Source organism: Ailuropoda melanoleuca, chromosome 8, assembly GCF_002007445.2.
Source record: "Ailuropoda melanoleuca isolate Jingjing chromosome 8, ASM200744v2, whole genome shotgun sequence".
Classification (NCBI taxonomy): domain Eukaryota; kingdom Metazoa; phylum Chordata; class Mammalia; order Carnivora; family Ursidae; genus Ailuropoda; species Ailuropoda melanoleuca.
Window position 1 is genome coordinate 73642594 of NC_048225.1, and position 27970 is coordinate 73670563.

A 27970-nucleotide genomic window follows, 5' to 3' on the forward strand; every position below is an offset into this window, starting at 1 on the left:
GGAAGCAACTCAATTGTCCATTGATAGATAAGAGGATAAAGAAGAGGTGGTATCTTTAAACGGTGAAATATTACTGTGTCATAAGAAAGAATGAGATCTTGCCATTTGTGACAACATGGGTGGATCTAGAGGGCATAATGCTAAATGAAATAAGTCAGACAGAGAAAGACAAATACCATATGATTTCACTTACATGTGGAATCTAAGAAATAAAATATACAAACAAACAAAAAACAAACACACTCTTAAATCAGAGAATAGACTGGTGGTTGCCAGAGCGTGTAGGTTTGAGGAAGGACCAAAAAAGGGGGATTAAGAGGTATAAACTTTCAGTTATGAAATAAGTCATGGGTGAGACGTACAACATAGGGAATATAGTCAATAATATTGTAATAAGGTCGTATGGTGATAGATAGCAACTTCCCCTAGTATGGTGACCACTAAGTAATATATGAAATTGTTGAATCAATATGTGTACACCTGAATCTAATAAGACATTACATGGTATAATTATACTTTAATAAAAAAACAAAGTGGGATCAATCATACTAAATATAATCCTTAAATTGTTAAGTCCATAAGACTTGTTACTTTTCAGATTGAAAAGATAACCAATGCAAAGAAAGCTGGGGCTATATTTGAGAAAGGGGGGGACCTATGGACCTGAAAACTCCCTGCGTGGAATGTGATTTCAGTCATTATAATGATTGCCTGGATATTATGTTTTAATGGATATAGAAATTTCCATGGAGTAAAAAGTTATTATGACTATTGGGAATAAGTTATTCTAGCATTTTATAAATAGAAATCCAATGTTGCCGTGAATAAAAAACTAAATTCCTACCTATGCTAAATGAGAGAAATATTAGGATCCCTTCCTCACTGAGACAGTATGTGGACTTTCTGGGGCAGAAGTAAGCAAAGTAATCTAGCAAAGTAATCTAGCAAGGAATACGAGCTCCACATATAACAGGATACAGGAGGGAACACGAATTTGCTCCTTAATCCATGATTCCTTTATCTGAGAAAGTATCAATTCTTTACTACCAATCGGGCCATAAAGAATTAGAATTTGATAGCCTAATGCTTATTATATGATATTTTTAAGGTTAATGTAGAGACTTTTGAAATACTACATTTGAGGGGACGAAAAACCTACGCAAACCATCAGCTTTCCTCACACAAAGAGCTCACGTTTTAGCTGCATACAGTCAGCAGCACAAGAAGCAGACAACTTTTCTGACAACTAGTAAATGGAGGGGATAGTGGGATGTGGCACTTGAAAGTGGGGCTCACCTCATCGGGGTGTGACATTTCAGCCATATGCAAAGAGAAGGGGGACGGAGGCACATTGTCCTCATGCATGAGATGCTCCTCCATGTGTTTACCTCACAGACATTGCCAACAAGCCCGCGGTGTGCTAGGCAGGGGCTAGAGATTCAAAAGTCTGAGAGGTCCAGGCCCTCAAGGCACTTACACAACTAGCAGGGGAAAAGATACGGCTCAGTCCCCTGCAGACTTGTGCATCACATGCCCATGTTAAGTGGGGAGCACAGATCTGAAGAACCTGAGAAAAATTGTTTTCATCTGTGAGAGACCCAAGGCCTCTGTCCTTGTCAGCCTTGGAATGCATTAATGCGTGTGTGTGTGTGCACGCATACACACATACAAATGTGTATACGTGCACACACACACACACACACACACAACCAGGCCTCTAGTCATTCCCTGAAAGGGCATATGGCAGCCTCAACACTGAGATGTCCACCAAGAAATCCAGGTAGTCAACCAGGTCATGACTGGCTCCTTCCTGAGAGGCCACAGGCTCCCCCGTCCAGAGGCTGGCCCTCCCTGGAACCATAATAACCCTTGGCTGCAGCTGAATCCATTGAGAGAGGTTACAGCTCCCTTCAAATTCCAGAGGTTGCTGCTGTTTCCAATTCTAGGTCCTGCAAGCAAAATAATCTCTTTGTTGGCTTGCTGACAGGGTCTAAGTTTTCCTCAAAAGCACAACCACAGCCAACTTTTCCCCAAAAGGCACAAAAGTCAGTATTTTCCAAATGTGAGTTTAATTATCTACATCAGAATCACCTGCAACATAAACCACAAGCCCAGCCCCCCCCCCAGAACCTCCACAGATACAAGAGGCTCATCCCAAACCTACTTAACCAGAATCTTCTATGATAGAGCTCCAGGCTTCTGTAGTTTTAAAAACTACATATTATACATCTAAAACTAATGTAACACTGTGTGTCAACTATACTGGAATAAAAATAAAAATTAAAAATAAAACTCCATGGGCGCCTGGGTGGCACAGTGGTTAAGCATCTGCCTTCGGCTCCGGGCGTGATCCCGGCGTGATGGGATCCAGCCCCGCATCAGGCTCCTCCGCTATGAGCCTGCTTCTTCCTCTCCCACTCCCCCTGCTTGTGTTCCCTCTCTCGCTGGCTGTCTCTATCTCTGTCAAATAAATAAATAAAATCTTTAAAATAAATAAATAAAAATAAATAAATAAATAAAAACTCCATAGGTGATGTTGATGCATGCTATTGGCAGAGAACCCACTACCCTAGGGGCATCGGAATCATCTGGAAAGCTCATAAAGCAGATTTCCTGGGCCAGACTCCCAGCGTTTATGAGTCAGCAGTCTAGGATGGGGCCAGAGAGTTTCATTTCCACCAAGTTCTCAGGTAATGCAGATGCTGCTGATCAGGGGGCGACTCTTGAGAACCACCATACTGAAGGACAGCAGGGGCCAATTCTACTGGAATCCTGGTCCCAGCTAAATTCCTGTTTTTCTAGTTGGCCATTTATGGCAGATGCTGCTCTTCCCCTCCCCAGTGTTCACTCTCCCTTTCTTCCTTCCAGCAGAAACTTGATTTTGTTGGAGGTAGCAATGTTCTCATTGCTCTCTGTATTAACCAGCTCCTCTTGAAGAAGAGGGGTGGCCATTGGACTAAATTCTAGCAAGTAAATCATAAGCAGAATTTGTTGGGTGGTGCTCCTGGGAAATCTCCTTCGAGTGGGCAGAGAAGAGGATGCTGATTGAGCTGGTATTTTTTACCTTTGCCCCTTGCTCTTCCTCTTCTTCACGCCTGGATGACAGAAGTGATAAATGTATGTCCAACAACCATGAAGGGGGACCACAAGGCAACAAGCTGAGAATGTCTGTGAGGAACAAGAAGGTGGAGCCTGGGTTCCGGAGGTTGTAGACCCCAACTGCCTACACGTTCAAACCTCTAACTATGGGGCAGAAAAACAACTACTAACTTGTAACATCCCATCCACCAAGATGGAAGCCATTCTGGTCACCTATTTTCCTCCATCTCATTACTCTTCTATGGCTCTGGGGTTCTTCTTCCCTCTACCAGTCTCCCCCTGTCCTTGCTCCCTCCAGCCGCTCAGTCTCAAAGTAAACTACCTTGAAACCTGAACTTCTTCACCAGGCCTCCCAGCCTTAAATGAAACCTGGATGTCTCTGAAGGCATCACTTCTTTGGGGCCATGGGTGAAACTTCTTTGGCCAGGATTGTAGAAGTAGTGCTCTCCTTCCTCCCTCATGTAGGACCTGAACTCTGAGCCTCTACCATCTGGCTAGATCCTCTCTCCTCCTTGTTGCTGTCACACCTCAGGTTCGCCGTCTCTACTTTGCTGAAAACTTTAGGCTTTGGATCACCGTTTTCCTCTCCACTCCCAGCCATGATCCCAGGGGACTTTTTTTGTTTGTTTGTTTGTTTAATTAATTTATTTACAGGGAGAGAGAGCACAAGCAGGTGGAACAGCAGGCAGAGAGAGAGGAAGAAGCAGGCTTCCACTGAGCAGGGAGCCCGATGCAGGGCTCGATCCCAGGACACTGGGATCATGACCTGAGCCGAAGGCAGACACTTAACCGACTGACCACCCAGGTGCTCCCCCAGGGGACTTTAATTTCACTAATCACTGAAGGTTCCACATCTCTGGTGACTTCCACTCCATGCTGGTCACCTCTTCCATGGCCACACCCTGAACCTTATCGCCATGAGAAGCTCCTCCTCTGAAATTTTAAATTTAGACGAGTCTACTCTGACCACAGCTCCTGCCCTCAGTTGTTCTAGGACCCCTGTCCATAAGCTGAAAGCCTTCCCTTATTTATAACTTCAACCACTCTTGCTAACATTCTCAATGATCTTGCCTCATGCACCCACCTGCAAAAGTGTCATCCCTGTTCATTCCAACTGTACATCAGAGAAACAGTAAGTTCATGACACACATAGTATCTCAAATCAGTTAAACCGTAACTATCACCCAGAAATCTTTATTTTGTGATCAGCTCTATCTCCATGGCTGTTTCAAACCTTCTCCACTATCCTTTATTCAAACCCCTGATGACAGATATTTTGAAACTTGGAATAGTAATAAGGTATCCATGCACCATATTATACAGAAATCATTGAATATACATGGTATACATATTTTATATTGTACCAGGAGTCTGGGGAGTTTTCCATACATAATATAATACATTAAAACTTCTACAGCAGTGTGAACAGTCACACTAAATGGGTTGTAGAAAAATTATACGTAAGATCAGGTTAGGCTTTGCCATCGAATTTATGAAAGAACTTTGGTTTTCAGAAATTTGGGTATCACAGATAACAATGGTAGCCTCCATCATCTTCACTTAGAGATAGGAGTTAATCTTGTCTCATTGCCATAGGTTATCCTTCACATCCAATTAGTCTTTGAGGCTGTCAGTTCCAGCCCTCTAAATGTCTTCTGAAGCTCACTGCTTCGAGCTATTCCTAGTGCCTCATCCATTCAAGCTACCAGAATCTTCCTTGAAATTACCTTCACAGCCTTCTACCTGGTCTCCCTCCAGACTGACCTTCTTCCCCCATCATTCCCAATCCCCTTGATCTGTTCTCCATCCTGCAGCCAGACTGATCCCTATAACACAGATATGATTGTGCTATTCCCCCATGTAAAACGTTTATTTGGATTCCTGTTGCCCTCTGGATAAAGTTCAGATGTCTCAACATGATTTTACAAGGCCCTTGATGACTTTCCTAGCCTTATCTCTTGTCATTTTCCACCTCAAGGTCAAAGTCTCAGCCTTACTAAACTATTTTTAAATCTCTTACAGAATGCTGTTTGCTCTTGTCTTTGGACAAGTTGTTCCCTCTTTGACAATGTACTAGTAAAAATCACAACTCTTCCTTTGAGATACAAACTAAAATTAAAGATAAATTATGAGTGTCAGTGTGTGCAGAGACCCATACGAACCACAGCCAAGAAATCCAGGACTGTCCAATCATCTTACTCCTACACCTATGTTTATTTCTGGTTAATGCTTGATTAATTTTTTTCTAGAGTATACCAGAACAAGAATCAATGCAGAAATAATTCTATATCCAATTTCAGATTTGTTTCGATTGACTATTTTTATCTACAATGAAATATTTTATAAACTTTTTAAAGGATTTATTTATTTATTTTAGAGAGAGAGAGGGAGCACGTGTGGGGGTGGGGAGGGGCAGAGGGAGAGAGCGAGAATCTCAAGGAGCTGAGTGTGGAGCCCAATACTGGGCTCGATGTCACGACCCCGAGAATCATGACCTGAGCTGAAATCAAGAGTCTGATGCCCAACCGACTAAGCCACCCTGGTGTCCCTATTTTAGAAACTGTAAAAATTCTTATTTTTTTCTTTTTAAACATGTCTTTATTTTATTTTTTTATAATAATTTTTTATTATATTATGTTAGTCACCACACAGTACATCCCTAGTTTTTGATGCAAAGTTCCATGATTCATTACTTGCATATAACACACAGTGCTCCATGTAATACGTGCCCTCCTTAATACCTATCACCACCCTATCCCATTCCCCCAACCCCCTCCCCTCTGAAGCCCTCAGCTTGTTTCCCAGAGTCCATAGTCTCTCATGGTCCATTCCCCCTTCTGTTTACGCCCCCCTTCCCCTTCTTCTCCTACCGATCTTCCTACTTCTTATGTTCCATAAATGAGTGAATAAAATTATTATTTTATAACCACAAAAAAGATATAACCAATTTACAGAATAGTTGGAAAACAAAAACAGAGGAAAGATCCATATCTTCATGATTCTAAAAAACAATGACAATGATTACTGTCTCCTAAAAGGTAAGCTCCGTGAGGGCAGGGGCTGCATGTATCCTATTTATTGCTGTGTCCCCAGTGCTGTGTTTATAATTTTAAAAATGTAAAATATCTGAATGAATGACTGATATATCATTTTGACTAACAGAATTCAAAATTCAAACATATTTTCTACTGTATACCTATTTGGCAACTTTGAGAATTTCAATTTCAGTACATGTAAAGTGTTGGTTGTTCCTGTGAAAATAATCAGAAAACAACAGTTCTGGGAACAGACTACGGAAGCAACAAGAGCAGCACAGAAGCTTTGGGCAAGATAAAGGAAGGAGAAAGTAAAACTGAGGAAGCATCATCAGTGACGCTTGTGAGCATCGGGCTCAGACTAAGTGGAGCAGAGGGGAGGCATACACAATGTTGGGTCATAAAATCAAATAGGCATCAGACAGCTTCAAGGACAATGGGAAGCCAACAAATGACTCTCTGTATAAGCAACATATGCCATTCAGCAAAATCAATGTGTCGGTATCTTGTTAAAAGTGTACACAGAAACCATATAGAAAAGCTTCTGATGAGCAAAGGTATAAATGGGTCAATTATATTAGAATCTGCTTGTTATTGTCAAAAGTGTCAAGGTCCCGAAAGTCAAGGAAAATCTGAGGAGAGTTCTACACTGAAAGAAACTAAGCAGAGAATTAAATGCAATGAGTGATTCTAACCTGGATTCTTTTGCTACTAAAACACATTATTGAGGAAACAGACTGAGGTTTGCTGGAGTGGAGGGAGGTGGGACGGATGGGGTGGCTGGGTGATGCATGTTGGGGAGGGTATGTGTTGTGGTGAGTGCTGCGTATTGTGTAAGACTGATGAATCACACACCTGTACCCCTGAAACAAATAATATATTATATGTTAATAAAAAAAAAAGAATCAGGAAGAAAAAAAATGGGAGAGATTTGAATGGGGTTTAAAAATTAAACGGTAGCAATGTATCAATGTTAATTTCCTAACTTGGATGCTTGTAATGTGGTTATGTAGGAAAATGCCCTTTTATGTTAAAAAATATACACTAAAGTACTCAGAGATATGGGGCATTATGGTGGCAACTTAATCCCAAATGTTCATGAAAAAACTTAGTTGTACTGTACTTGCAACTTTTCTGTAAGTTTGAAGTTATTTCAAAAGAAAAATCATTATAATCTCAAAGGGTAGGTCTGGGCATCAGTATTTTTAAAATTGTCTAGGTGGTTCCAATATGCAACCGAGGCTGGAATCCACTGCTGAGGTCTCCATCATCATTTTTTTTACAAAAAGGTTATACACTTTTGCATGGAGTGCATGAACCATAATTTATTTCACCAGACTATTCCCTCTTTTCCTTCAAAAATGATTTATGGTGGAGCTTTTATATGCTGGGCAAGACAGATTTTCTTCCCTATGAGTACTCAGTCTTATGAGGACATACATATAAGCAAAACACAATGGGCTGTAGTAATAATAATAATGTAATTGCTATCATTTGTTGAGCAATTATTCTGTGCTAGGCAATATGCTATCTGATAGGGTAGGCACTATGCTATCTGATAGGGTAGGCACTATGCTATCTGATAGGGTAGGCACTATGCTATCTGATAGGGTAGGCACTTCATTTTATGAAATGAGTAACTTGCCCCCGGCGCAGAGCTATGTCATCTCTCGGCTGTGCCACTGTGTTAGAGGGAAGCAAAATCCTAGGCAAACACACATAAGGAAGGATCTCTGATGCAGACAACAGGTATCAAGAAACCCTTCTCAGAGGAGGGATGATCGATATACCTTTGATACGCACATTATTTCCAATTTTAATTACCCCAAATACTCCTTCAATGAACATCTATGCAGATGTTCTTTCTATTTTGTCATCCTGCTGCCACCTCCCCCTGTGGTTAGATTATAAGAAGTAGAATTCTGGAACAAATGGGAAAAACCCATGGCTTTCAATACCTGTTTCCATGTAGCTCTCACCAGCAATATGAGGGTATTTGTTTAACTGTAGCTTTACCAGCAGTGGAAAGTGATACTTTAAAAATTCTTTGCCCTTAGTAAAAAACTTATTTCTTTGATTACTAGTTTAGCTATGCATTTTGCCATTAATGCTTTCTTTGAAGCTCGAATTTAAGATCTTTAGAGTTACTACTGATCAGGAATATTACCAATGAAATAACATCATAGAATGTCTCATACCACAGGTGCTGTCATTTATTCCTACAACCACAAAAATGGCTATGTCACAATTAGGAGCATCCAAATACAGCAGATTTGATATTCGTGCTGAGATCCCTGACTTCTGAAACTTACTGTGAGCTCAATGAGGATAAGAGAAATGTCTCGTTTGATTCTGAAATCCTATCACAATGTCTGCAAGTAATACATACTATAATCATTTGCTATAAGTACATAAAATAGATGGTGACAAAATATGAATTGAAACCATGCCTTCTAAGGTCCACATATACGACACAAACTCAGCTCAGTAAACATCACATGAGGAAAAGATCAATGAGAAGAAATATTTCCCCATTTCCCTGGCTCCCATATAAATAGAGAGCCTATAATCCCAGTGTGCTAATGACAGTTCTGGTTTATGCCTTTTGTCCTAGCATCTTGTCTGACTGGAGCTGCCTTTCAGAAAGGTCCCGGATTAGACAATACATTTTATGGTCACCCGACACCTAAAGGATGTTCCCTTAATGAGTAGCCACATTTCACGCTTCCCTGATCAGACAGCTTGTCTTAATGTCACTCTGAATTTCACTTTGAAGACAACGAACAGATAACTATTCTGGCTTCTAAGTGTTTTTATAATACGTTGCCATTTAAAGCCAAGTAACAATCCACAAACAGTTAATCCCTAACTGGAAGAACACCCCTTGTTTAGACCAGAATTTCTTATCCTATTTTGCTGATAAAAGTGAGGCATGGAAAGAAAAAGTGACTTATCCAAGGTCACACCAATTATGAATCACCAGCCACACGAGAGGAGGCTGCTGGGGCTCAAACTTCTGGTTTTTGGTTAATTCTCTAAACCACACAGCCATTAACTTACAATTAACTCTCCTGTGCAGTTAAGTTAGAAAGATTTTAATCAGTTAGTGAATGGCTTTGTAAACTGCAGGCAGTAATAATCCACTTCAAATTGTACAAGCAAAATCACTGGCATACCTTGATCATATTTTTTAATGGACATACATTTCATGATTAATATTCCGGTTTCACTGGACAACAGTCTGTATTCAAACCACTCTATAGATCCTAAGCCATCAGAAGGTAAAGTGAATATTTATAAAACAGGTGAAATTTTTAAATAAACATGCATTACCTTGGGTAATTAAAAAAAATGAAGTTTGTTACAATTTTCTATCTCGCAAGTATGTTAAAATTTCGTAACAGGGTGCATAGCTTAGATAAGATTACATTAACATGTAGTTGCCTGTTTATCGCATCAGCATCTTGGCTTATAGCAGAAAACTTCAATGGAGTTAACAAACTCATTCTCTATAGCAACAAAATAAAAAACTGATGGGAATAAATTTAATATACTATGTCCGAGACCCCTATGAAAAAAAGACTCTACTGCTTGCATAAAAGAAGAGGCATGCCATATACACAGATGGAAACTCACAGTTTTATGTCAGTCCAATATTAATTTATAAAAAAAAAATGTTAGTCAAGGTCCCATTTGCATCCTGTGGGGATGGGGTAAAGAACTGGCTGAATGCACGTAAAGTTCATGTGGAAGAATAAATTTAAGAGAACCAAGAAAAATTTTCAAAGTATAAATAAAGTACAATAATAAAAATAGTATTTTTCTGGCACAGGCCAACAGAATAAAATTGAAAGTTCAGAAACAGACACAGACATAGATAAATATTTAATAAATGAAAAGTAACAATGGGAGCACGGAAGGATTTAACGATGTTGTAACAGGTGACTAGCCCACACCTCATACCATATGTCGAATTCCAGGTGGATTGAAAGAAAATGAAAAGAAAATGAAAAGCAAAATGTGGGGGAAGGCCTTTCTATGTATGACTTCAAAGGCAGGAAAAAAACCAACTGATAAATTTGACATAAAACAAGTAATACTCTCTAAAATAAATGTATTGAGGATATCGATCATTTTTCTGCCATTTATGCTATAATCACTAACTTATCACGTGCCTTCATTTCAGTTCAATTCCTTTTGATATACAAGAGTTAAAAAAACTGTAAAAAGTTAAAAATTTCTATTTTTTCTTTAACTTTGCTTTTGGGCTAGAAATGACTTTTTAAAAACCAAACCAGACTGGGGCGCCTGGGTGGCTCAGTCGGGTAAGTGTCTGACTCTTGATCTCAGCTCAGGTCTTGATCTCAGGGACATGAGTTCAAGCCCTGTGTTGGGCTCCATGCTGGGTGTGGAGCCTACTTTAAAAAAAAAAAAAAAAAGACTAATTTTCACTAATATTTTCTCATAATTTTTTCATTGTTTCCTATTTTATGTTAATTATAAAGATGAGAGATCAAAATATGGCTCTGTCCTGTATGAATGGTTTGAGGGTATTATTAAACCTCTGAGTCTCAATTTATTTTCTCGAAAAAAATGGACATAGTAATGCCAACGTATTAGAGTTGCTTTGGAGATCAAAAGATCACTTTATATAAAACATTTATCTATCAAGTTAGAACCCAGCATATAAAGAGTCAGTAAATGGTAACTATTACTTTGAATGTTAATCACACTGCATATTGGACTTCTTGATTTCACTGATACGTTTTTATGACTAGAAACTTCTGGTAATGATACTTTTACCTGTTTTTAAAACAAATTTCACATTACTTAATGAATGCTGTAGCTTTTCATTTTTAAATTATTCTTAAATGTATGCATTAAAATATTGGCATATATATACACCAATATATGCCAATCACAGAAATACCTTAACTCTTTGAAGACTAGTTATATAAAGCATCCTACAACATGGTCATTTAAAGTTGCAGTCTGAAGTCCTCAGACGGCCAAGTAATAGTATAATCCAAGAATATTAAAAGGTTCTTATGCACCAGAACTGCTGAGATTATGAGTTTGAAATAGAAATAGGATATTTACCCTTCTTTATCTTACCTCTAACAGGCCATCCTCTGGTAGATCAGTACAGTGAACAGCATTCTGGATCTTAGTTTTACCAAAGATTGCTCTGAGGGTTCCAGGGCGTAAATGCCGGGCAATTTCCTATTAAATACACATTTACATATAAAGTCAGTCATTCAGTTTTAATAAGAAAAACACCAGCTACATGAAACACTTGAATTATCTGTTTATGAAATACATGTATACATTGATGGCACTGATTTTTTCTGGAAATAGCATGAATGTATGAAAACTCTGAGCAATGAAAGATTTCACTCAGCCTCGTTCACTCAGAAGGCTTTTCCTGTGGCCTGATGTGAAGTCTAGAGGGTAACAATAATTACATCTCTTTTTATCAATAGATCATGGAAAAATCACATAAAATAGGAACCCAGTCCATTACTGTGAAAGACTTGTATGCTAACAGCTTGATTTAAAAATGAACTAGTTTGGTGGCCCTGACTTCAAAAGATTTTTCAAAATGTTCCAGTTGTATCATCTTAGTACTAGCTCACATTAGAGGAAAGAATGGTTACAAATAACTAAAAACTGTGAGTAAAAGAAACAAGAGGTTAAAAAAATTAAAGATGGTGGAGTATTAATGACCTACTTATTATTAGTCTTTTTTTATTCTAAGTGAAACATTTCCAAAACTTCTATTTTAATTTTGACATATACATACAAAAGGGTATTTAATATATATGAACATTTTTAAAAGGGAAACAAATACCCGTGTACCTACTATTTAGCTAAAGTAAATTAATACAATCAACTTTGAAGTCACCTGTGTGAGACTTCATCCCGACTCCATTCTATCCCATCCCTACCTCTACCCAGAGGTACCCGTTACTCTCAATTTTATTTAAAGTTTCCTTTATTTTGTTTAGTTTTCAAAACACTGTTTTTTTTTATTTGCCCATGTTGTTGTGTTTAGCTGTAATTCATTTGTTTTTATTACTGTATTTGTTACTAAATCCAATGTGTGATTGAGCATATTTTATCCATTTTCCTGTTGATGGACATTCAACTAATTTCTTCTCTCTCCCCCTTTCTCTCTCCTCTCCTTTGACACACACGCACACTGAAAATCACACACAATTCTGCTACAAGAAGTCTTGTACGTAGTATGGTGCATGTATACAAGAGTTTTGTCTGGATTAGGACACATACATATCCAATTTTCCAAAGTACTGCCAAACCATTTTCTTAAGTGGTTGTAACAATTTGCCCTCAACCATCAGTGCACAAGAACTCCCACCACCCACATCAAAATCCACATTTGACATTGGCTGACTTATTAATTTTGCTATTCTAGTGGGCGTGAAATGGTGTCTCAGTGTATTCTTAGTTCATATTTCCCTGATTACTAAAGAAGGTTAGTGTCCTTTCACATACATCCACTTTTCTTAAATGCTTATTCTTGTCTTCTTCTATCCATTTCCTACTGGGTTATTCTTGTTTATTTTATTATTATTCTTATATCCCGAATTCTATTTTTTGTCACTTTGCACAATCTTTCAAATATCTTTTCTCAGTCTGAAGCTTATCTTTGAGTTTTTAGTATTTTTATTTACAGAAACAGTTTCAATGAAATTAAATTTACTAATCTTCTCATTTATGATTTGTGCTGTTTCTGAAGGAATTATTCTCACTCCAAGACCAAAGGATACTCTTCTCTATTGTCTTCTAAATCTTTAAAGTTTTGCCTTCCACATGAAGTTCTTGTTTCACCTGCAATTGACTTCTGGGTATGATGTGAGGGGGATATCCATTTCTATTTTTCCCACATGGATAGTTAATTGCCCTAGCACCATTTATTGAATGGTTTCCCTCTTTCCCCACCAATCTCCACTGATTAGCTCTGTTATATATAAATTTCTATGTAGATATGAGTCTGTTTATTAGTTTGCTGTTTGGTCCCATTGGATGTTTTGTCTATTTGTACATCTATATTATGCTGTCTTAATTATTATAACTTTATAATAAGTCTTCATCTGGAAGGGGAAGTCCTCCAGATTTTGGTTTTGAATGCATGAAGTTTGAGTTGCCTAAGACATCCAAATGAAGTTTTCAAATACATGGTTGGGTATGAGTCTAGAGTTCAGAGGAGTTTTCCACACTGCAAATAAGAATTTGGGAGTCTGTAGCATTTTTAAGGTATTTAAAGGTATCAGCTGGATGAGATCGTGAAGGCAGTAAGAGGAGACAGAGGGGCACCTCTGTCAAAAGAAAATCAAGGAGACAAGGAGAAATGATGAGCAAAGAAGATGGGGAAGGAACGACCGACTAGGTAAGAAGAAATCCAGGAGAGTCCTTTCCTAGAAGACTGTGAAGAAAAATGTCATGGATAGAGAGTCATCAACAGTGTCCAATGTTGCTGAGAAGTCAAGTAGGGTAAAGACGGAGAACTGAACACTGGATCTATCAATACGGAGTCACAGATATCCTTGACAAGAGTGGTTTCAGAGGCCTGGTGGTGAGCAAAACACGGATTAATGTGGTTTCAAGAGAGAATGGGAGTAGAACTGGGAAAAGTGAATACAGGCAACTATTTTGAGGAACTTTGCTACAAAGGGGAGAAGAAAAATGGAGCAGTAAATGGAGGAAAGTGGAATGAAGAGAGGTTTTCCTGGAGGAGAATGTTATTTTTAAAATGGGAGAAATAGGGGCGCCTGGGTGGCACAGCGGTTGAGCGTCTGCCTTCGGCTCAGGGCGTGATCCCGGCGTTATGGGATCGAGCCCCACGTCAGGCTCCTCCTCTATGAGCTTGCTTCTCCCTCTCCCACTCCCCCTGTGTTCCCTCTCTCGCTGGCTGTCTCTGTCTCTGTCAAATAAATAAATAAAAAATCTTTTAAAAAAAAAGGGAGAAATAATAGCACATTTACAGGCTGATAGGAATGATCCAACAAAAGGAAACACTGACGAAGCAGGAAGGAGAAGGGAGAACTGCTGGAGTGATGGAGTTAAGTGCAGGAGTGGGGGAGTTGGCCTTACCCGGGAACACAGACCATCCATCCTCAGCACTAAGACCACACACAGAGCCCACTGCAGGGAATGGATATATGCAGTGGCAGCAACTTATGGGAGTTCTTTCTTTATATTTAATTTTGATTTAGATGTAACTTCCATAAGTAACATGGATTGGTTTTAAGTGCCCCATGAATCTTGTCAGGTGTATAGACTCAGTAATCACCATCCTAAACAAAATATGGAACCTTTCTAATGTTCCCTCCAGTAGTTTTCTTTTGACTGATTCTGTTATGCAGTGAAAAGGGCAGCAAGATTGTCACCAGCTGAGGGGAAGGCCGGAGAGGAGGTTTTGGGGATGTCAGGAGAGGCAAGAAGGTCCGAACACATTTTAAGAGAGCAGGAAAGTGAATGAACTAGGAAAGTGAACTGTGATTGCTGACAGCACTGAGGGCCCTCCTGTGAGGCCCTCCATCGGTGAGGTTAGTGGTCCTGAGTGCAGAGGGAGATCACACAGGACAGCGCTGTGTTCTGCGGCAGCCACACTCAGCTGCACGGGTGCAGGCCGAGAGCTGGTAGAAAGTTGAGTGTAATGAGGGTTGGGGCTTTACCAAAAGAAAACCACAAAGCAAGAGAGGGGTAAGGGAGTTGAGGGTGTATGCAAGAGAGTGATAATAAGGATGGGCAACAAAAATTAAACTCAGTAAGAAAGCGGGGGCCTGGGGGCGGATAGAGGGGTAGGAGGCACTGAAAAGGTAGGTCAATGGATCAGAGCTCCTAGTGGGATGGAACAATTATTAAAATTGGTGTTCGAAGAAATTAGCTGGAAAGTCAAGAGAAAGGATACTTAAAATTGAAATTATTGGAAGTGAGCAGAGAGGGAGGGAGGTGTTAGTGACCCTCTGGGGATTTGCCAGGTGTACTCTGAAACTGGCCCCTGTACTCAGAGGGCAGGGAGAAACTGAAGAAAGAGGTTAGCAGTGGCAGTTTTCACAAGCAAAGGGAACTTCGGTGGCAACAAGGTGAGTGGATCCCTGCAACCACCAGCCACGTCTTAAGTTTATACAGAGGCCTTCACAGGGTTCAGTCACGTATACTGTGCAGGTATTCTCAACACCACATCATTATCTCAGACCTGTGTCCTTGGAGCAGCCTCTGGGGGTGGGAAAGGCAAGCAGAATCCACATTCCAAGGACAGGGGAGGGGGTGAGGAGCCTGTGATTGACTAGGTCAATGGGTGGTCATGTCTTTTCAATGACCTTCCCCGACAGGGGGTAACCATGGCCAAGGTCACGGGGAGGGCAACAATACCAGGAACGGAGGATTGCAGACTGAGAGGCCAAAGTACTGAATGGATCAGCTCTATGGATATGGAAACCAAGAACTATGGCGGCTGCAATTTCTGGTGCAAAAATGCTGAGCAGCATTCACACCTGTGATTCTGTCCCTTTGGCACATTTTAAAGGTGTGCATTTATTTAATTACTTAAGTCTTCCTTTACAAGGTTGTATCAAATGTCAGTTATAAATGTATTACTTAAGAAAAACATTTTGATAAGCTAGAAAATAAGGATGGCTGTATATTAAATTCATGACTTTCATTCTGTTCCCCCTAATTTTCCTGACAATTAAAGGCCTGATATTACATACCTACTCTATTCACATGGTGACAAGCTGGCATTCTGTAAAGTAAGATGTATTTTGTAAAATCCTGAAGGTGAATACTTAATTTTTCCTTTCCTTATAATTTCATTTAAGAGGAAAACACTTGAAAAGGATTCCATTTGAGTGTGCTGTTTTATAAGAACTTACCCTGTACCTACTTTATTTGGCACTCACCATTTTCATTAAAATATTACTTTCATGTAAGTCACTCTATATGCAAAACACTCAAATTCTGAAGAGGTGTGTGTGTGCATGCGTGCGTGCGTGGGTGTTGGTGGTGGTGGTGGTTGGGGGGGTCATTGTTAATGTCCTATCATATCGTACTGTGGTAAAGGAATGCGGTCTCTTTGGTCGTCCTCTGAAGGGGTTTGTTGGGATTTTCTTTGCATAGTCAATTGTAGTCCGTGTCTCAAAGGTAGCTGAAAAGAATACTGTCACAGGTTGCATTCTCTGGGATGCCAACTCTGAGGCAGAGATTTGTATGCGGCAAGTTTATTGGGAAGTGGCCTCAGGATCTACACTTGTGGGGAAGCGAGGAACATGGGATTGGACAGAGGGAGAAGTTGAACTGCAATGAGTAACAACAGCAGTCTCAGATAATCCTATAGGGAGCTCTGAGCTACCATGACCCTTCAGAGTCATCCCGAATTGAAGCAAACAGGTGAGGCCTTGATCTCTCCAAACTGACAAGTCACTGGATATGGGCCACTCCAAGGAAGGGGCCATGACCTTGGGCAAGGTGACTTTCTTCAATAGAAGGGAATATCTGGAAGACTTACTGAATTACTATCTGCTGCCAAAACACAGCTGGGGAATAGGCACTTCAGTCTTGAAGGTGAGAGGGGGATGTGAGTGGCCCTCCACAGTCTCTACTACTTACATACAAACACACACACACAACACGCATGTTGCATATACAGCATGTATGACAAATACGGTGTTGCAGACCACTGCAATCTAATTACCATTCTTTATAGGTAATGAAAATTTTCTCTTTTCTGGAGGTCTTGCATTCTCTCTTTAGCTAGGCATTGGTCATTTGCCAGTCATTCTGCTCCACAGTCTGCTGACTGTTGTACAAGTCGATGTGAAGAGCTACATCTTTAGTCAGCTTATATTTCTTGCATTGTTTTCTCACCTCCATGTCATGTCTTCTTTCCTTTGGCTATTTCTATGCAATTAATGTTGAAAGTTCTGATTCTATCTTCCCTCTCTCTTTTCTTGTATATTTTCTATCTGTCTTTTTGTATTGTATTCTGGGAGAATTCCTCTAATATATATATATATATAAACTGGGTCCATGGTGCAACTCTACTAATTTGCTGACTATTTTTTAAACTTCAAAAATTGGGTGCTGAGTTTGAGAAGTTCTTTATAGATCTTGGATATTAGCCCTTTATCTGTAATGTCATTTGCAAATATCTTCTCCCACTCTGTGGGTTGCCTCTTAGTTTTGCTGATTGTTTTCTTTGCTGTGCAGAAGCTTTTTACCTTGATGAAGTCCCAAAAAGTTCATTTTCGCTTTTGTTTCCCTTGCCTTTGGAGTAGTGTCTTGAAAGAAGTTGCTGTGGCTGTTGTCAGAGAGGTTGCTGCCTATGTTCTCCTCTAGGATTTTGATGGATTCCTGTATCACCCTGAGGTCTTTCATCCATTTTGAGTTTATCTTTGTGTATGGTGTGAGAGAATGGTCGAGTTTCATTCTTCTGTATATAGCTGTCCAATTTTCCCAGCACCATTTATTAAAGAGGCTGTTTTTTTTCCATTGGATATTTTTTCCTGATTTGTCAAAGATTAGTTGACCACAGAGTTGAGGGTCCATTTCTGGGCTCTCTATTCTGTTCCATTGATCTATGTGTCTGTTTTTGTGCCAGTACCATGCTGTCTTGATGATCACAGCTTTGTAATATAGCTTGAAGTCAGGCATCGTGATGCCCCCAGCTTTGGTTTTCTTTTTCAACATTCCCCTGGCGATTCGGGGTCTTTTCTGGTTCCATACAAATTTTAGGATTGTTTGTTACAGCTCTGTGAAAAATGCCAAGGGTATTTTGATAGGGATGGCACTGAAAGTGTAGATTGCTCTGGGCAGCATAGACATTTTCACAATGTTTAGTCTTCCAATCCATGAGCATTGAATGTTTTTCCATCTCTTTGTTTCTTCCTCAATTTCTTCCATAAGTGTTCCGTAGTTTCTAGAGTATAGATCCTCTACCTCTTTGGTTAGGTTTATTCCTAGGTATCTTACGGTTTTTGGCTGTGTTTAAAATTTTCAGTATCTATAATTATTTTTTATGGATCTGATATTCCTTAAATCTCTCCAAGGATACTAACTCTCTTATTTTAAAGACTCTTTGTTAGTGCCATTAATTTGCTTTCCTTAGGCACTGGTTCTGTGACGGTTCTGGACCCATGGTGCCATCTTCCATGTTAATGCACACTCATCTTACTGACATTCTCTGTTTCCCCAAACCCTTTAAGCCACCTTCAACTCATTGTTTGAGCTGCTATCATTTTGCACCTACAATGCAGACATTATCACGCTTGCCTAATGCCTAAGTTCCTTAGTGTGGCATCCAAGGTCCTCCACATTTTGCCTAAACCTACCTTGTAGGCTTCACTCACACCTTCCTGAAAGCTTAAATCCCACTAACATCATTTCCTCTACAAAACTAACTTGAATTCCTCCCCGAGTAATCTTCCCTTTTCTAATGTTTCAACAGGAATTTATGCTCCTATTACAGACCTCTGACTTGCATTTTATACGGGTTTTTTTGTGTGCCTATTTTAGTAAGTTCCCATTAGACTCTCAACCTTTAACACATTATAAAACTTCTTTGATATTCTATCTCTTATTTACAACCACACAGTAAATATTTGCTAAATACTTGTTGACTGACATTAAATGGCAACATTTCTATTCATGGAGCTGGGATGGAGGAGTAATGAAGACCAAGGGCTGTGGAATAAGACTCTGTGGATTTGAATTTTGCCTTTGTCACTTAATAGTTGTATAACCATGTCATGTTACTTAACCTCTCTGTGCCTGCTTTAAAATGTTCTAATTTGTAAAACAGAGATAAAAATAGGACTTAACTGTTGTTGTGCTGTTGTGAGAACTGAAGAAATAACTAACATTATTTAGATAAGTGTCTGTCACATTCAATAGATAATGGCCATTAGTTTTATTAATATAACCTTAGAATTTAAAGGAAATTAAGATGAGACACTTCTTAAAGAGACAGAAAAAGCGTATACTTTGATTATGCATCAAAGATAGTCCAACCAAATATTCAAGTACCGTTTTTTTTTTTAAAAGATTTAGTTATTTATTTATTTTAGAGAGAGAGAGAGTGTGCAGGGGGACAGGCAGAGAGAGAGAGAGAGAATGTCAAGCAGACTCCCTGCTGAGTACAGAGCCCCACACAGGGCTCAATCCCAGGACCTTGAGATGATGACCTGAGCCAAAATCAAGAGTCAGACACCCAACTGACTGAACCATCCAGGCACCCCTCAAGTACCTTTTAAAAAATATGTAACATCTCTCAAAATTTTGAATAATTTTAAAATAAAGGTAAATGTTTAAATAATCAAGTAATAAGACACACAGATTAGATGATAATCTATAAGTAAACAAATCAGAGAAAATATAAAGTCTTTTTACTAGTACAATATATTTTGTTTAGGTTAATGATGATGAAGCATAAAGCTACAGAACAAGTATTTTCTTCATAGCTTCTTTCATTTTTTTATTAAAATTGAGGCTTTCATTTCTTTTTTTTGAAAAAGTATTGATACATTGATTTTAGCTTTGATTATTGTAAAATTTCATAGATGCCTATAAAAGTAAAAAATACTGAAACACTAAAAGTGAAAACCCAGAAGAATCTTCCACAGATCCTTCTCCCTCTCTGTCTCCTGGCAGATTTTCTCTCATTGTTCCTAACAGATTCATGCTCTCCAGTTACTTGTACACTACGGTGAAAACCATCCCACCAAACATCTCCCTTAATGAAGCAGAAATGAATATCAGATATGTAAAAGCAACATAACATATCAACATGCAATTTTCATATCATAAATAATTTTTTAAGTTACTGCAGTTTTAATAAGTGATAGGTTATGCTGAGAAAATGAGACTCTTTAAAGCCCCACATTTACTTGCATTTAGAAGGTCTGCTGTCTTTCAGACTCTACCAAATTCCTGTCATATCCATCTGCCACTACAACCTGGCCTGCTGAGCACCCTCAAGTCAAATGCTTGGTTATTATACAGCTCATCAGAAGTACTAAGAATTCTGCTAGGGTAATCCTGAAATGGGAGGAAGAATTCTGGCTTAAAGAATGACCTCTAAATCTAATACATGGAAAAAATGCACTAAGTGGGATGGTAATTAGCTGAATACTAAAAACAAATTAGAGAAACTTTATGTAATTACTCTATTATTGTGTCCATTATAAATATTTTTGTCTATTGAATTATAAGTCTTTCAGACTCACAAAATATGTCTGAACAAAGAAAACAAATTGCTTCCTCAGAAAGCCATACTGTTTCAGTTCTCTGTAATACAAGGGAGATATGCAAGATTGAAAGTGACCCTCTACTTAAGAAATGAATTGGGAAGAGAGCTGTGAAACTCACTGATTTTTTACAGAACTTTTAAGAAAGACAACTTAATGATCAACTATAGAATATATTCATGTAATGAGTGGTGCATGGTGGATAATCACACCTGGTCATTAGTCTAATTTCAAAAAAAAATTTAAGTAAGAAGAAAAAGTCTTCTCTAAACTATAGGGTAGCCATGTGGCAACAATACAGACAAGTGGATAAACAGTAAAAGAGGAACTAGCATAGCTTCAGTCAGCTACAAAGCTCTGAAGCAAAACAGAAAATCATGTTATAATTATTGCCCTCATTTCACAGACAACAAGGGTAAAAGAACTTAATAATAAATTATTGACCAAATAACCAACTTTCAAAATTAAAGCAGGAAATATTCATGCTTTTAGCCAAGGAGTCCTGTAACATTAAAAAGTACATCTCGCCTTGACTCCTTCGGTACTTCAAAAACATCCCACCAAAGCTGACCCTCAAGCAGCTTTTCCATTTTCATGAAACTTTGTACTAACTTATGCAGTTACGGTTTTATATTCCTGGGAGATGAGCAATATCAGACTAATTCACAACTAAAACAAGATAATGGAACATTGGAGGAATTGGGAGCAGGAAAGGGAACCACGAAAGAGATCCAAAGGCTACTTTTTGTAAGTCTAAGGATCCTTCTAGAACCTATGCACAGCACTCAGAAAGAGTAATTGCAAAATTAAACTCAACTACTTACGTATTAATCTCATCGAGTGAGCTGTCAGAGAATTCACAGTAAATACACTTATCCTCCTAGCTCTGGAGACCACATGATTTGCTTAAATATGAGGAATCATTAAAACACCTGGCTTGTGAACTCTCGATAGGCTTCATGTCTCACTTTTCATTAAGCAGAAATTAAATGTAGTGTAAATTTATAAAACCTGAAGAGGGTGATAATTAAACGGGATTTCAGGTGAAACATTTAGACAATTCAGTCCTGTCTTTTGCACAAGGCTTCAATAGTCCACATGCCATAGTAATGATTTCCTCTTGCTGAGCTGTTTCCTACTTTAGCCAACAATAGGCACTGGCTGACACAGGTGCTATTTTAAAATAAAAATGATGATCCCTTCATTCTCCTTTTAAATAGTTGGGTAAGTCTCTTTGATCACTTTTATGAAAATTACTTTATAGTTTAGCAAAACCCACAAGGACTCATTTATATTGTCTGTGAACATATAGGTTAGTATAGAGGGAAAATGATATATTTTTTTCGTAAACAGTTGCCTATTTTCTGTTTTTCCCAAATGCTACATTTAGGAGATTTAATCTTTGAAACATAATCATATTACTACTGAGAAAGTTGAGAGGCATTCTCAATCTCTCCCCCAAAAAGAAGCGCTCCCTACAGTCCCCCATCCTGATAAAATAAAGAATTGCTACACAATCTTCCTTGACTCTCCTAAGAAACATAGCTCAATACTTGGAAACTCCCCTAAAGGAACAAAACAATGAAAGAGCTGGGACCCATTCCTGGCACCTTTAGCACCCAATTTATTATGAAGTCCTGTCAATAAAATGCTGAAATATAGTCCATCAGTCTATTTCTCTTTTCTTCCACTCTGTCACCATATTCTCTTGTCTAGACTATTGATTTCTTAGATTTCACTCTTCCTGGTTTATGAAGCTTCCTAGATTCTACTGCCCCCAATAAAGCAGGCAGAGTGAGGCTATTCAAGGCAAGTGGAATCATAACATTCCCCTACCTAAGATGCTTTTCTTAACAGAAAATCTAAAATATTTAACATGCTCTAGAAAGGCCTACAGGATCTGATTCCTGCTTACTTCTCTACCTGCACCTGAAATAATCTAGTCACTTCCACGTCTTCCGGTTTTCAAAGCTCTTTCCTAGCTCAAGCAAGAAAACACATACTATTCCCTTTGAATACTCTAGCTCAGAAGTTTTTCGCTCTCTTATCAGGAAGTTCATGTTCCTAACAAATGGTTCGAATAAGCAACATAAATAAGATCAAGCAGATTCCACAGAGAGGCTCTCTCAACCCTTCATTCTACCCTCATTCCAAATGGAGGTTAGAAATCGAAGGAATTACATTCTCTAGATACTCTTTACGCTAGAGTTCTTGACGTAAATTATGTCCCACTAATGAGATCTGGACGGCGGAACTGAACACAGGCCATCTACCTGCTGATGTTGCCCCCGGCAGACAAGGTGGGACATACAAGTGTTTGGAGGCAGCTGTGGTGGCCAGACTCAGTGCCTAAGTCACAAGATTCTGCGACAGTCAGTGGTGATGGCAGCAGTGGAAGCAGCAACAGCAACTTCCGGCTTAGATGCAGCTACAGCGAGGTGAGGTGACCTTGAAACCAACAGCTCCAGTGGGTCTAACAAACTCATCTTAGTATATATAGGTATATTCAAATTGTAAAATAGGACAGAGAGTTCATAAGATTTAAGATTATTTATCCTATAGTTATCTATCCTGTGGTAGCAACCTAAGTCTCAGCAGTTAGTGGAAATATCTTGGTGTCCTTAAAGTCCTGGGTTCAGTATTCTGGACTGAATTGAGATAATGCCCATAAAATGTCTAATAGTGTCTGGCCAAAACAGTAGATACAGTCATCACCTTCGTAATATTATAAACTCCGAAGATTATAGCTAATAATGAAGCACTTACATAGTACTTTCGTTTTTAAAAGATGTAATATTTCATATGTACCTCATGACCACCTATTGTGGTGACAATGCAGACAGTTTTCACCTTTTATAGGTCTAGATAACCTGGTTCTACGGTCTTAGACTTCCTGTCCAGCACTGAAAAGAAGAGCGTATCCAAAGATTAACCACTTTGGGCAAACTCTTATTTAATTTCCCAACGTGCCCCAGGTCTGCTACAATTCCCTTTAAAGTTGCCAGGAGTCCACCCCTCCAGCCACAGTTCACCCTCTCACCTTGTTTAGACCACAGTGGTCTCCTAACAGGCCAGCTTGCTTCCACGTCAAAAACTTATTTGACATTTAATTCACTCTTATCATCTGTAAATGCCTTAAGGACAAGGGCTATGATTTTTGTATATCCCAGCACATAGAGAATGCTCATGAAACATTCACTAACAGTAGTAACGATTTAGTGCAGGAGTGAACATACCAGTGGTTACCAGAGGGGAGGTGGATGGGGGAAAGGGGAAAAATAGATAAAGAGGATTATCTTGATGAGCACTGAGAAATGTACAGAATTGCTGAATCATTATACAATACACCTGAAACTAATGTAACACTGTATGCTAATTGTACTTGAATTAAAAAAAGGAAAATAAGAGTATTGATTAGATCTGTCCTATTCCCTGATGAATCTTGAATGCCAAGAACAGTGCCTACCGCATAATAGGTGTTCATTTAATATTTATTGAGAATGCAAAAACTCAATTGTGAATGTCTCCTCCTAGAGAGAATACATCATTGGAAATGGGGACTGCGCCTTATTCATCTTAGTACCCCTCAGAGTATTCAGTACATCTCACACAGGGAGGAACTTAATATGAGATGTTTGAGTTTGCATCTTCTCTAGACATTTTAGTTTTTTAATATTCAAAAGCTATATATCATGATTTATGAAACAAGTGTATTCCTAAAAATATGTAAAACAAAAATATACCAAACAGACTGAATTTCAAAACGGGTGAAGAAGCAGCCTAGGCAATGCAGACAAGACACCAACCAGAATTTACACTGGAGAGTCTCGATACAATCAGAAACTTTCTACTAGAGAAAGAGTTGTGACCACTTCTCTAGCAGTTGCTTTTACTGGGGGATGAAGCAGAATCTGAGACTTGTACAAATAACAAAATGGCAGCACAACCAGAATGCCAGGCTCTAGGGACCATTCTGCAGCTCCTTGGAGAGGCTTCCTGGGAACGCACAGGCTGAGAATCTGAATACGTTATTGCTCTGTAAGCTTGGAGGCGTGCAATATACTTCTTACTTATTAAAGGTTTTATTGATTCCCTATATAATGAGTTAATTCATACTAATACCCGAAGGTACATTTTGTAATCAGTTCATCTTGGAGAGTACACCCGAAAGCAAAACACAAAAAAGAAGACTCAAGGACAAATGCTCTCTAGATAATTTACCGAGAGTTTTTGTTTTGCTTTGTTTTAATGTGTGTGTTCTATTTTAGGCAGGGATAAGCATCTGATTGCACCTTTTTTTTTAATTAAAAAAAAACATTTCTGGCTAAAACTATACAGTTATGATCTAAGCTATAGAACTTTAACACCCTGACTGTTCAAATAATTTCTACGTAACAAATATCTGGAAATGAATCCAGGTCCTGCCTGTGGGTACCTCTGGACCCATCTCATTAAGCGTTTCCATCCATTCAAGTGAACGTCTGTGTTATTCTCTTCAATCTCCACAAGTACACGTGGCTTGGCTAAGGAAGCACACCACTCTGTACTTGCACAGGGACACAGAATAAACACATTCTAGTTATTTGCCAAAAAGTTTAACCTTGAACCTACTGCCACTCAATACTACCAAAGCATTGACTTAGAACAGTATGTATAAAGGACTGCTTTAAGAAAATACAAACACCACATTCTCTCTTTTACAACTCTAGCCCTATACTGCAACAAGATGTGGGATCGAATCATTCTGATTTCTCATAAAACTGTCACCCACTGGGATGGTATCATCAGCTTCTTACAAAGAACAGCCTATGAAACTTGCTGCTACTGAAGTCAGTGAGTGTGAGATCACTTAGTGCCCTCTGTGGGGATCCACGAAAGACTTTCCTCTTAGGCATCAGAAAAAGTTAGGATTTTTTGTGAGCAATTAGTTTGTTTATCTCATGGACACCGTCAGTCATATAATCTGATTCTGTGGATGCCTAAAGACTAGGAGCCACACTGTGGCCTCCCTGTGATAAAAATATAGGACTTCATGGCACACATTTTCTCACTTCTAGTCTCATTTGCTCCCTGTCCTGGTTTCCTCATTCACTTGATTTATCTTATTATGTTGCATAAAGGTTTCTAAATTGCCTTAAAGTCTAACTAAAAAAGAAATTTAATATAAATAAATGACTATATTAATGGCAATGTTATAAGCTTTTAAAAATCCACACATAGTTAACTTATAATACAATTATATATAGATAGATATTTTAACTGTTATAGTGATATGTAACTGCTGATTTTTTTGTTGCACGCACTCTTAACAATGACTGTTTAAAAATCATAAACGTGCCATTTCATGTGCTAAATATCTTACCTTGTGAAAGATTTCTTTTCTTTTGTAAAGATGTTATTTACTTACTTATTTATTTACTTATTTATTTAGGTTAGTTTCCAGATATTACATAACTCTTCTGTATATTCATGAGCTTCAGACACCAACATAAGTCTTGTATTCAGAGAAAATATTTTACAAAGGAAACTGTAATCGTTAAAGTCGAAGTCTTTTAAACTGCTATTGTAGCTTAGAAAGCACAAAACAAATTACAAATGAATGAACACCTTTATCTTCTGACCCAGCAATTTCAGCTGCAGGAATTTTTCTAAGGTAATAATAAAAAGCTTGTGCAAATTTATTTATAAATCTGGTCTCGGCAATGTCTTTGACATAAAAAATCTTAAAATATCAACAGTAGCAGAATTGTTCACTAATCTATGCTGAAATACTATGCAGATCTTAATAGCTATGTTATGGAAGTACATTTGCTGGGAACAGAGGCAACATAAACAATTGTAGACTAGAAAGACTCACACTGAATGACATTTGGTACTTAACATTTCACAGCAAGGAAATGGACTGTTTCTACTAAAATAACCAGAAAAATGAGTCCCATTTGGATACTTTAATATTGGCAATCAAAGACTAAAGCACGATCTCCCACATTAGCTTTAATGAGTTCTCAATTTGGGGAAACAAGGGGGATCAACAATGCACTCTGCAAGCAGCACTTGGGGTTCTTGGTTGCCATTAAAGCTTTGGGACTCAGATTCATTGCTTGTTGGTAATTCTCAATGTACCACTTTTGAATTCCATTTAAAAAAAAAAAGGAAGGAAAGATTTGATAGGGTTTACAGTAAGTATATGCATAATTCTTGACCCTGAAATGTGATACCCGCATAATTTGAGTTTACCAGGAAAATTGCACCTGTGTTCCTCAAAGCTAGATGTCTTGAATAAGAGCAAAAGTTAGGAAAAGAATGGATAACTCAGATGACTGGAAAGGTGTTATAAAGGCTTTTGCTTTCGAGCCCAAATCTAGTGAAGCCAGCATAGAAGCTATTCATATATAATCTCAGTCTTATATCTATTAAAATGGATAAGTTAAAGTCCATTACTATAGATCAGAGAGACAAATCAGAAAAAAAAAGAAAAAGACAACCCACATCTTCAGTTATTCACAGAAATGGACTTAAATCTATGTCCATTTCTTACTGCTGTTTTCATATTGCGGACAAATGAAGCACTTAACAAAATTTAAATCTTTCGTCCTTTTTTGAAACAAACAGCATCACCAACAGGCACCTGCTGAAAGTCTGCCAGAGACACAGTGCTAGAGGTGTGGCCTGTAGGCCAACAGTGTGCCACCACTTGAGAGTCTGTCAGCAAGGCTGACTTTGAGGCCCCACCTCACACTGACTGAATCACAATCTGTAATTCAACAAGATCCCAGGGGTTTCCTAAGGAGGCTGAAAAGAGCATTTTTCTGGTTTTGGAGACACCAACAAGGTGTAACGCAGGTCCTCTAATGAGTATCTAGACCGGGAGGTGAGGAACGTTCATCAAAGATAAACTATACGGGGAGCATATGCCAAGTGACAGATGATAAGTATAGACATAAGTATAGACAATGGTATAATATGCCAAGTGACAGATGGTAAGTATAGACGTAAGTGTAGACAATGGTATAATTGTTTCAGCAAGGGCAAAAGTCACTCAAAGTTGGGGCAGTTAGTGGTGTCTTACAGGAGGGGCTGTGCTTGGAGGAAAGAGGAGAGTATGGTATCCTCAACTCTCCTTTGCATAAATGTAGCAGATTTGTAAATTCCACATCCCCGGAGCTCTGAGGAATGAGTAGGGTCAGGAGGAACTACTGAGCCTGAACAACTTAGTTACAGTATGTTAGTTACAATATAACATTCTGATCAGGTAGCAAAGCTTCAGAAAGATAATGCAGTGAGGCATCCTAAGAGATCACATTGCTTCGTTCTGAAACATACAGCCTTCTAGGAGGTAGGGCAGGCTGTTTTACCCACTTCTATGTATTTCACTTTTCACATGAAATGTGTTAAATTTAGGCTTAACTTAAAATGTAGGGAAACCTCTTTTTTGTGTTTTTTGTTTGTTTGTTTAAATTCAATTAGCCAACATATAGCACATCATTAGTTCCAGATGTAGAGTTCAGTTATTCATCAGTTGCATATAACACCCAGTGCTCATCACATCATGTGCCCTTTTTAATGCCC

The 27970-nt window shown here is 38.6% G+C and overlaps 1 protein-coding gene across 1 annotated transcript in view; it reads right to left on the reverse strand.

The window, feature by feature from the left end:
* The window catches only part of NME7 (NME/NM23 family member 7), a 249377-nt gene that overhangs the window by 46879 nt on the left and 174528 nt on the right, over positions 1-27970 (reverse strand). Inside the window, exon 11 of the mRNA XM_002918573.4 lies at positions 11250-11357. Within this exon, the coding sequence (XP_002918619.1) occupies positions 11250-11357 (108 nt within the window). The remainder of the gene's footprint in view (positions 1-11249; positions 11358-27970) is intronic.